This window comes from Amblyomma mixtum, chromosome 9 (genome assembly GCF_055824585.1).
Source record: "Amblyomma mixtum isolate Tamu chromosome 9, ASM5582458v1, whole genome shotgun sequence".
Lineage (NCBI taxonomy): Eukaryota > Metazoa > Arthropoda > Arachnida > Ixodida > Ixodidae > Amblyomma > Amblyomma mixtum.
The window spans coordinates 78,643,104-78,654,975 of NC_143020.1; the positions used below are offsets into that span (position 1 = coordinate 78,643,104).

General features: G+C 43.4%; 1 protein-coding gene across 2 annotated transcripts in view; it reads left to right on the top strand.

The window, feature by feature from the left end:
- LOC149329825 (uncharacterized) overlaps nt 1-11,417 on the top strand; it is a 44,601-nt gene extending 33,184 nt beyond the window's left edge. For both annotated transcript variants that reach the window (XM_089560510.1, XM_089560511.1), the window contains 2 exons: nt 303-572; nt 6,863-11,417. In XM_089560510.1, coding sequence (XP_089416636.1) covers nt 303-572; nt 6,863-7,201 — 609 coding nt within the window. In that variant the 3' untranslated portion in view covers nt 7,202-11,417. The remainder of the gene's footprint in view (nt 1-302; nt 573-6,862) is intronic.
- The last annotated feature ends 455 nt before the right edge of the window (nt 11,418-11,872 follow it).

Below are 11,872 nucleotides of genomic sequence, written 5' to 3' on the forward strand. Positions count from 1 at the left end.
TTATTTTCACTTACTTGTGAAAAGACAGATAAATTTTCTTCGTACATTCCCTTCATCTGCACAGCGCACATAAGTGTAATATTAGGGCAACAACGGCACTTTGAAATTTCTAATGGCTGCGACGCTGTCGAGTCTCACATATAAATGCAGACCATGTTTCATAAAGATACTCTTGTTGTCGTCTTAAGATATTTTGTTATGCTGGCTTATTTTATTTTACATATTGTTGTAGAAAAAGTCGCTTCCAAACTCTAACGGCGGAATAAATCTTCCTTTATTCCACTTTATTATTTTTTTTTCAGAACATGAATCAACAGAAACCAAAAGGAGATCGCAAGCCATCCAAAGGTGCAAATCTTAAAAATATCCTCCTAGAGTCTCACAGTTTCAAACCCGCTTTGAGTTCCTCTGACGAAAGAGGGTTTGAGAGCGACAGCAACGACACGAAAATGGCAGCAGGCACACGCGGCTCAGAATCGTGTCAAGAAGCAAGCAGCCCGCATAGTCAAGAAACAGTCAAGACAGAAAATGTTCTCAACAGTGAAGCTGTCTCATCATCCCCGGAAGATATGGTAAGGCATACCAGGGTTATTCATTCGCGACGCTCTCGAAGAAAAAAAAGCTCCCAGTTCTCGTCACGGGAAACAGAGAAGTGACAGCTGTAGTTGCCCGAAACTCTCCCTTCCCGCCCAACGGAATGACGTGTTAAGAAAAGCCACATAGATCTATTTACCTCTATGAACTTTCTGGAGAACATGACCCCATTTTCTTTGCTAGAATAGCTTTCGCATGGGCAGATGTTTGCGGCGCGACAAATGAGAGGCCTCATCAAACTAAATATTTTTATTGACGCATTCATCGTCAGTATTAGCATAAGTCCCATTAGAGAAAAAGGCTGCTCTAAAATTAAATTTAAAACATATACTAATAATGTCATATTAATTTTTTATTTTTGTACCTATGTTTATATTGCAATACGATTCTTTTCTAAGCATGCCCGGAGCAATATTTTGAATATTGATAGAAATAAGCCATAAATACAGCATTGGCCCGCTTAGTATAATTATTATACATTAAAAATATGCTAATATAAAAACTAAATGTATTTAATTATATTTAGAATACACTAAAATTATGCATTTATTACATTAAAAATATACTGGCTTTGGCTTAAAAACTGTGTACTAGTTGGTTTTACCCGATGAAATAGATTAATTTGTCAACAGTAGAACTAATGACTCACCCACCTATAAGCTAAAGAGAAAACACAGAGTTGTCATTAGATAAGAGGTCTATGACATTTCAAGGTCACATCACTGAAATGTGGCGGCAAAGGTGTCGACACGCAGCAAATGCCGGAAGAACAGGAAGAGCTCCAACAGGCGTTGCACTTCGCTTCCCTTATATATACCACCCCAGAGGCGACACATTACCTTTCCCGGTGAGGCGTTTTTTGCACAAAGACTGTGGGTCTCCAAATGGTCTCACAAGTGCCGAACTGGTCACATTCGAATCTGGGAGCGATCTAGAACAGAACTGCTAATGGTAACTTGCGTCAGGCGTCGGTCAGGAGTCGAACTTTCAACGAACAAATACATAGGCGTCTATGGTAGACGGTGAACCTTGCCAATCGGGATCCTTTTCGCTTGCATGTTCGGGCCCGGAAGCGCCCAAGGTGCCCTGCCGGGATTTTGCTATCACGTTCTTCACATGGAGTGCGAATAAGTCGTGATTACCTTTCTGTTAGAAGTTACCATAAAGGAAAGGACGAGAGAAAAGGCAGACTTTTCACTGATCCCCGAAACGTCATTTGGAGCGCAAGATTGTTCCACGGTAGTTGGAGGTGTGCCGAAAATATGTCGACTCGGACTGCTCATTTGTCAAAATTGAAGTATACTTTCAAGAAATTCCAACACACCTCCAACCAAAAACTTTAATTTGAAACCCAGCGTTTCGGATCCGGCTCGGCTACCTTTTCCGGGGCCACTGGGGGCAGTAGCTGGTGTGTTTAAGTATGCATGTAGGGAAGCAGGAGGTCAGAAGAACGAAAGCTGCGTTACGGAAGGCGTGGGGGAGGTCTACAGGAGCGGTTGGGGGGGGGTTAAGGCTTTGAGTCACGTTGGCGGGCTGTGGGAAGGCGGTCAATGGCGACTTTTCTTCTTTGAGCGGCAGAGTAGTACCCCTGTATAGTTTATTCGTTCAAGTGTACTTTGAACGAATTAATATTGTATCTAAGAAAGTGCGCTTTAAACACGTTGCCAACTTGCAAACCCGATTTCAGGCACTAGATTGTTCCACAGCAGACTGAAGCGTGCTGCAAAGAAGCTTATACAGATTACGCTATTTGTTCGAATCGATGTATATTTTGGACGAATTATTTTTTTATTTACGAAAGTGCACTTTAATTATATTGGCAACATGCAGATGCCATTTCCCGGAACGTGTTTTCATGCACAAGATTCTTCTACGGCAGTTAGATTTGTGCTGCAAATATATCTAGAACTGCCCGTTTGTTATAATTCAAATATACTTCGGGAGAATTAATTTTATATTTACGGAAGTGCACGTCTAATGCATTGACAAGAGGCTAAAACGGAAACAGAAACGGAAACGGAACGGAGTTCGAGTGTTCTGGACAGGTCTGTGGAAGATTGTACACCCTAAACGCTTCTCGAACCGTAAGAAACGTTACTTTGGAGCAGCTAACGAATCACACATTGAACATTATTGGTGCCGTTACCTCTCTGCAGCCAACACAAACGCGCAGTCAAGAACAAAAAAAATTAAAGCAAGATTTAACTCCGCATAAACCGATGTGACATGCGAACGATCAGTGACGTAAATGGTAGCGCCACAAGTGATACCGTGGCAGCGATATGGCGCACATCGAAACTGAGAGCATTACATGGGCAGCCCAGACCATACTTTTGGAAATGACCCGGGTCATATTTGCAGCTCGTCGTTGTATCGTGCATGGTCATTTAAGGCTGGACTTCAATTTTGGTCCAAATGAAATGACCAGGGCCAAATTTGTAAATCGTCATCGTGTTGGGCACACAGAATTGTGATTAGACACTGCTTTTTGGCGAAATCGTGCAAGGCCAAATTATGAGAATCGCCGGGCCAAATTTGCAGGTTGTCCTGGTGTCTGGCATGCCGAACTATAGTTGGAAATCGCTTTGGTCCAAATAGGCCAAAGACAAATTTTAAGGCTGGCTTGGGCCAAATTCTTGCCATTGATGTCACGGTTGCTATGCCAACGAGTGATGCGCGGTGAGATCCGCAATCAAGATGCACAAGCAAGATGCGCAAGAGAGATTTTTGCTCGCCTGGGACGACCGTATGTGTGCTTTTATACTAAAGCAAATTACCTGCATAGCCCACTTCCTGGTGTGTCGCTAAATGCCCCCCCCCCCCAAAAAAAAAAAAAAAAATTTCGCGCCATCATTAACCATCTGAAAAGTCTAGGAAAGTAATAAAATTGAAGGGGCAAGTCTGTATCTTTCAGTGCGTATGTAAATATACTGAAAGGTGTATTTTGTGTGTTTTTTCAAGTTATAAAACGGCGGATTTGCTTGAACCTGCTCATTAAGACCACATTGCACTGTATCCTCCAGTCATATATCCTTACGGCATAGCTGAAATAACTGAGAACCGTCAGACATCCTCCGCTGCTGGAGTGCCGCCGTGGTTGCTCAGTGGTTATGGTGCTCAGCTGCGGACCCGAAAGTCGCGGGTTCGATTCCGGCCGCGGCGGCTGAGTATCGATGGAGGCGAAATCCTGGAGGCATGTGTACTGTGCAATGTCAGTGCACGTTAAAGACCCCCAGGAGGTCGAAATTTCCGGAGCCCTTCACTGCGGCGTCCCTCACGACCTCAGTCGCTTTGGGACATTAAGCGCCCATAAAACCATTACTGTACAATTCCTAAAAAAATAAGGTGTATTATTATTTTTTCATGTATTACTATTTTTGTACAATGACTGGTGCAATATTTCAGCATTGGCTGTAATATGGACATTGGACATCTGTGAACTACCAGCTGATTAGAAAATATGCAAGGTACTTGATGTGTGTAAATCTGGCAAAAAATTATCGCCTATCAGATGTCGGCCAGTATCTATTATCTAAATCCCGTACAAAATGTTGCAACACTTACAGTTTTCACAAATTGCCGCTTTCCTGGAATCCTACTTGTCTCACAGTGCGAAAGTCTCATTATGCGAAACACTGCTGTTCTTACACACAAATTTCACGCAATTTTATACCGTCGCTCAAATGCCGATTGTAGTTTTCTAGATTCCGGAAAGGCATTTTATGAGATTTCCAATCACTTTTTGGCACTAAAATGGTGCAAGGAAGGGTTAGGCACTGACACTAAAATGTTTGCATTTTTTTAATTTATCTTTGGCAATTTGTTGCAGTCGGCGCCGTTATTACTCCATTCGAAATGTTCTTTCCGACGTTCCCCAGGGCACCTTTTTGGGAACCCTGCTTGTTACTATGTTTTTAGCAATTTGTTTGTGGGCTTTAACGTATCAAAGCAGCTCAAGCTATGAGGGACGCCGTAGTGAAGCGCTCCGGAAATTTCGACCACCTGGCGTTCTTTAACGTGCACTGACATCGCACAGTACACGGGCCGCTAGAATTTCTCGTCCATCGGAATTCGACTGCCGCTGCCGGCATCGAACCCGCGTCTTTTGGGTGAGCAGCCGAGCACCATAACCACACAGCTACCACGATGGCTTTCAGAAATTTCCCGAGTAATCTTTCTGCAGTACATTTTTTTGCCTGCGACTTCTTTTTTTAGGGAAATAAAAAGTGATAGCTTTGAGAGCATGGTTCAGTCCTGACTTTGCACTAGCGCATCATGGTGTAAAACTTGGCATATGGCATTGAATGCTATAAAAAGTGCAATCTTATGCCCGTTTCTGGTGTTAATAGTCATTTGTCCATACATAACCTTAAATGTATGTTTCTTTAACTAGTTAGAGCTTATTAATACCTCGGAATTCACATTACGTCTAACGTTTGCAGTTGCGCGCTCATTGAGATCATTAAAGAGAAAGGTAATCGCATGTTTGGATACCTGAGACAAAATTTTCGCGCAGCCCCAACAAAAATCAAAATTGAAGGTGCAGCGCAATACAGCATGGTTTATGCTCTCTGACTTTTAACGTAGATAAGTCTTAACTGCTATCAAGACTCTCTTGCGCCAACTTTACTTGCATCACGACCCAAAATTGCATCTTTCGTCTTTTCCACAAAATGTTTATCATGAGTCCATTCGCTACGAGCTGCTTCTCTTTTCACATAGTTCGCGCCACAAAGATCGCATATACAGGGTGTCCCAGCTAAAGAGAACCAAGCTTTTAAAAAAGGCGAGGTGCCCTAGCCCAGTGAGACCAGTTGAGCGTTGTTGCCATTCGCGTGTCCTAGTCTGCAGCATTTTTTTATTCTGCAAACGCACGTAATTATCAGAAACTAATTAGCTAACTTTTTAATTAATGCCTTCAGGAAGAAATTTTCAATGCAGAAATTGTAGATCCCATACAAAAAAAACCGTTTGCCGTGTTTGCAACGAAATGCCACTTATACAGCTTCTTTTATCTGCCTTAAAGGAAAGCCCGCGAAATACAAAAAGAACCACGTGATAGGCAAGCAGTTTCAGCGCTCTCAAACGACTGGACAAGCAACGAGATCGCTTATGTTTGCAACTCTGTCCCGAACAGGGTTCGGCGTTTTGAGGTAGTGGCGAAATATGCGCCAGGAACTGATTATGCGTCATAGAAAGTATAAACAGGCACTGCCTTTCAAGGTAGTGAAGCGCGCCTCGCATGGAGCGCTTTTTACGCGAAACCTCCCCTCGAATGATAGGCATGTGGCCGAGCCGCCGAACTTGCACCGTCACGCGCTGAAGAAGCGGTCGAATTAGCGCCCTTGCGAGAGCTGTTTGCGTATATCTCGCAACCATCGCAAAACGCCGAACCTCGTTCGGGACAGCGTTGCAAAGATAAGCGAATGTCGTTGCTTGACCGGTCGTCTGGGAGCGCTGAAACTGCTTCCCTATCACGTGGTTCTTTTTGTATCTCGCGGGCTTTCTTTTAAGGCAAATAAAAGAAGCTGTATCAGTGGTACTTGGCTACAAACACGGCAACCGGTTATTTTTCTATGGGATCTACAATTCCTGCATTGACACTTTCTTTCTGAAGGCAATAAATAAAAAGTTAGCTAATTAGTCTCTGGTAATTAATTGCGTTTGCATAATAAAAAAAATACTGCAGACTAGGACACGCGACTGGCAACAACCCTCAACTGGTCCACGCTTCGTCTTTTTTAAAAGCTTGGTTACATTTAGCTGGGACACCCTGTATGAGGTAGGCATATTGAGATGCAAAATTAAAACCTTCTTGGATTCTTTTTTTCCCTCATGTGTCATAAGACTGAAACCACATTCCTCTTTAACTGCGGGAATTTGTGACCCTCGTTTGTTTTGTTCTGCTGTTTACGTTTCTGATGCGTAACCTATTGCGTCCATCGCTTCCTGTAACTGTTTTCTTTGATTTGGTATTTTATTGTTCTCTGCTCTTGGCTCGCACCGTGAGTGTTTTGTATTACCTTATCCGATCTGTAATGCTTTGCCCAGAAGGTAATTTCAATAAATAAAAAGGTATAAATATCTTAAAAGCTCTGTTTTAGTCTCGCGTTAACCACGGGTAGCCTCCTGCAATTTTTCTTTTCTTCTTTTACGCTGTTAAACACGTTGCTTTTTTGCTTTGGATATCATACAAATGCAGTAAAAAAGATCATAAGCACGCTTGTATCTTATCGCAAATTGTTTGCTTTTTCCACTTGTTTTTCAGACCACGAAGGATGAGAAGTCGGTCGCAGAAAAAGCACCGTTAGAAACCACAGCTTCTTTTGATATTTTTGCTAAAGTCTTCAATCTAAAAACAAGCATGTCTTCAGAGGTAGGAGAGTCTGCCATCGAAACATCAGCAGTGTCAGCCGATGCAAAAAAATTAGGGCCGGTATGCGGCATGCCATCTGAACAAACTCTCGAAACAAACAGTGGCACGAACAACAAAGCACGCTTTACACCTTACACCCGTCATAATAGCAAGCATGGATCTTCCTTGCTTTCTCAAGAGTCAAAGAACTCTACAGAGAAGGCGGTTGTGACTAAGCGTAAAGTCTGCTAAAAATCAGAATATAACAAAGGAGGAGTATAAAGAATTGGATGACAAAAAGACAGAAGACGTATGTGCGTCTGACGGACCTTCGGCTGTAGATCCCCTTGAACAACATATTAGCGGTCAGGAGGAGTCTTTAAAACATGATCACCCAGAAAAGGACGACAGAGCCAGCGAGGCTGAGGTGAGTACTTGCCTTTCTGAGGCAAGAAGGAAAGAACATGAGGCCCACTCATCATACTCCGACCACATCTCGACTGAATCAAGGGCTTTAGTGGCTCCTTCTGAGGTACGCAATAGCGATAAAGCTAGATCATTATACATGCGTGGAATGCTAGAGGGAACGACAGAAGGGGCTCCACACTTAGTACCCAATGCTTCAGACACACATCGCAGTGGCGAATGCCGAAGTCACCGTTCACGCAATCCCAAAACTGTCCCCCAAGAAAGGGGTGGCACTGTATGCCAAGAAGCACAAAGACGCGTTCGCAAGGATGACGCAAGAAGTTCAGCAGCAGACAGAACACTTCATAAAGCAAAAAAAGAAAATGTTGATCAAGCACTTTTCAACCAACAAGGAAGCCAAGAAAAACCTACTGAAGGTAGTGAGCTGCTCAAGAAACAAGCTGATTTATATTCCTCAGAGACGGGTGACACGAACTACCATAGCACCTGCCTTGAATCACAAAACAAAAACCACAAGCATGAAGCTGACTGCCAGTCAGATAGTGCACACGGAAGTGTAACCATTGCACGCAGAGCTGAGAAATCGCCCGAAAAAGAGCGATCTGTAAGGCCGCTTAGTGAAGCGTCTCAGTATGACCAAGACAGGCCTAATGTCTATTCAAAAGCGCATCGTTCAAGTCAAGCGCAGAAAACGGTAATTAAGGCTGGCGAAGCATTCTCAAATTCATCCAATTCGAAAGCTCGCTCAGAGCGCCTTCAATCTCCAGCAGTTCCGGAGTCTTCGACCAAAAGGAGGTTACAGAATTTAGATATGAGTGAAGGGAAGGTGGCGATGAAGCTAACCTCATCTGAAGATCTGCCGCCAAAGCCAAATAGCGATAAACGCGCTACAGCACTAGGAAATTACCAAAGCACAACAAAGCACAAAGCAGGTACCGCTGCCCTTTCATTGCGCAGTAAGCCATATGAAGAAGTAAGCAGTCGAAACAAGGAAGGTCAACGTACCGAAGCAACAAGGAATAATTCAAGGCGTCGAGGTGATAGGTTCGCGGTGGACATTCCTAGCGCAGTAACAGGTATCGCTTACTCAGAAAGCCGAATGTGAACCCATGCCTCGTACTAACAATATGCGTGATCTAGAAAAATAAAGACACGTAGAGGAAGAAAAACGTGTGTCTTTACGCCGTGTGTCTTTACGGACCTGCTAAATGCGTTGGCCATGCACTCCAGCGCTCCTTCTAGTATTTCTTTTAACTGTACCTGTTTGAGAGTGCTCTAAACATTGAACACCTAAGGTACTACTTTTAATAAACTGATTGTATTATTAAAAAGCTCGCTGTACCTACAGCTATATAGTTCGCTGAGGAACCCTTCAGTGTACAGAGTACGCTGTGGAGTTTCACTAAAAGTGTTTCGAAGATCGCTTGTATAAACCGCACTTATAAATTAAGCTTTGCATTGATAGCCGAAAGTTTTGCGCGATGAAATCGCTTTCTTGATAGGGATTATAAAAGCTTACACAAGCTCTTTCACAGCAGCGCTCGTGTCTAAGCTCCGCTGAAAAATTTTCACGAATGCCATTTAAATGGCATGCCTAAAAATATCCATGACACAGTTTTGTCGTCAGCACAAATGTCGACTGTGATTTGTCAAGAAAATACATTTTGATGTGTGGCTAGAGGGTCCGCAACACTGCTGGAATTTTTTCTTACTTTTGCCTCACCTGAGAGAATACCAAAAACCATCATCAGCCTGACTGCGCCCACTGCTGGGCAAAGGCCTCTCCCATGTCTCTCCAATTAACCCTGTCCTTTGTCAATTGCCACCACTGTATCCCCGCAAACTTCTTAATCTCATCCGCCCACCTAACTTTCTGCCGTCCCCTGCTACGTTTGCCTTCTCTAGGAATCCACTCCGTTACCCTTGAGGACCACCGGTTATCTTGCCTTCGCGTTACATGCCCTGCCCATTTCTTCCTCTTGATTTCGAATAGGATATCATTACCCCAAGTTATTTCCCTCACTCACACATCCCGCTTCGGGTGTCTTAACGTTACGCCTATAATTTTTCTTTCCATTGCTCGTTGCGTTGCCTTTACCTTAAGCTGAACCTTTTTTGGTAGCCTCCGCGTTTCTGCCCCCTAAAAGAGCGCCGGTAAGATACAGCTGTCGTATACTTTTCTCTTGAGGGATATTGGTAAACTGCCATTCATGATATTAGAGAACCTGCTATATGCGCTCCACCCCATTCTTATACTTCTAGTTATTTCCTTCTCAAAATCCGCATCAGCAGTCACTACCTGCCATCAGCAGACGTGATCCCTCACCACTTCCTGTACCTCACTACCACTTATGAGCTGCTGTTCTGTTGCGAGAGCGTTGAACAGTACCTTGGTTTTCTGCATGTTAATTGTTAGACCCACCGTCCTGCTCTGCCTAACTAAGTCATCCTGCTTTGCCGTTTATCTTCTAAGTGACTTAGCAAGGCAATGCCATCAACGAAATCGAAATTACTTGGGCATTCTGTAATAAATCTTATGATCAAGCGGTCCCAATCGAGTCCTCGGAATACTTCCTGTAAACAGTCAATGAAAAGAACTGGCCAGATCGCGTCTCCCTGCCTGACGCCCTTGGATATTGGTATTTTATTGCTGACTTTATAGAGGACTATTTTAGCTGTGCAGTTGCTATATTTATCTTCCAGTATTTTCCCATAAGGCTCTTCTAAACCCTGATTCCGCACTGCCTGCATGACTGATAATTTTTACACTGAGTCAAATGATTTCCCGTAATAAATGAAGATTATATAAAGGGGTTGGTTATATGCTCCACATTTTTCTATCCTCTGATTGCGTGTGCTTCTCATACGCTTGAGGTCATGAGGCATTGGGTATATAACGCGGCTAATTTTTCTAGCACAATCACACCTGCGTCCTTCATAAGTAGCGGTAGCATGGTTCGACAGGATGCCGGCAAGCTATCTCAGGATACGGAAGGTCGGATCAAGAAATGAGAAACCATGAACACGTCTAACGCTACGGATAGATAAGAACTGGCAGGGCTATCAGCCATGAAATAGGCGCAAGGTAGCCGACATAAGGAAGTTTAATATGTAAAGAATCGAGCATGCTCTAAAGAACGTATGCAGCCTAAAAGCAGAGAAGAGGAAATTAGGAATTGGTAAAAACAAGATATATGCGTCAGGAGCCGAAGGGGGAAATGTCAATGGCAATATGGGTAATAAAGCAAAAATAACCGAAAAGTTTTACACAAATCTATACAGCAACCAATGTAATCAGACCCTAATAAGAGAGGCAGTAGCGCGCAGCAATGAGTCATCCCGTCAATAAAGAAAGCGGAAGTAAAGAAACCCTTAGGAGCAATGCAAAGGGGGAAAGCAGCTGGTGAGAATTATGTGCGGTAATGAGTACAGCCGTCATTTTGACCACAGCTGTATGCTCAAAATCCCGCGGATGAGCTACTTTACGACCGAAATGCCAAAGAAACGGGTATTAGGGACATGGAACATGTTTCAAACCTCGATCTGCCGCCCTGAAGGATTAAAACCGAGTGGGCAAAAACCGACACATTCAACCCGTAAATGCGCGCACGACCCGATCATTCCACAACAGAAACGTTAAGGATTTCACGTGCAAAACCAACGTGTTCAAGAACTCTTTTTTTCCCTAGGACGACACGTATCTTGAATGCACTGGACGACCAAACTGTTGAATTCCCCACTCTTGATTGCTTCCCAGACGCACTCCTCAGTAAAAAACAAAATGTATTGTAATCTGCTCTCAGCCTGTTCTTGTGCCCCGTGTTCACCTCTTACGCCCTCTACTCATTTTCTTTCTTTCTTTTCTTTCCGGTCACAATAAAACTCTGTAAAAAGAACCGTGGGACCATCTGTTGTCTTGAAGTGCGCTTTCTTGTCATGTGCATATATTCTGTTCGGTCGTGGCCACCCACTCCTGCCCAAGACCTTGCATAAGGTTGGCAGTACCTGTAAAATAAATAAATAAATTCTGACAAATTTATTCTTGCATATTTTTTAGCAGGCGGCTTTTCAAGAACTAGAAACCGGCATAACAAAGCTCTAGACCTCTCGCTTTTCTATAGCAGCACAAACCATGCCTCTTGACAACCCTTGCAGGCCCCTAACGCGCACGAATACCCGTGCTGATCAAGTCATTGTTTAACGCACTTTTCCGAAACAGTAGTGCATTCTTCTGTACGCGGTACATCAATTAGATAACGGTTTAAATAACTGTATCAAGTAAGTACAGTTTTTATCTAAGAATTTTTTCACTCTCCTGGGTATTGCCGGTAGCGCATGCACAACGTACAATAAGCAACGGACACTGTCCTTCGCCAAATGCATGTGGCGAGGTTTTTCCGTGTACCCAACCGCATCTCTTTATTTTTGAATGAAACAGCAATGGCGAAAAGTTCCATTACGGCAGCATCATAATGCGATAAAGGAAGCTATATG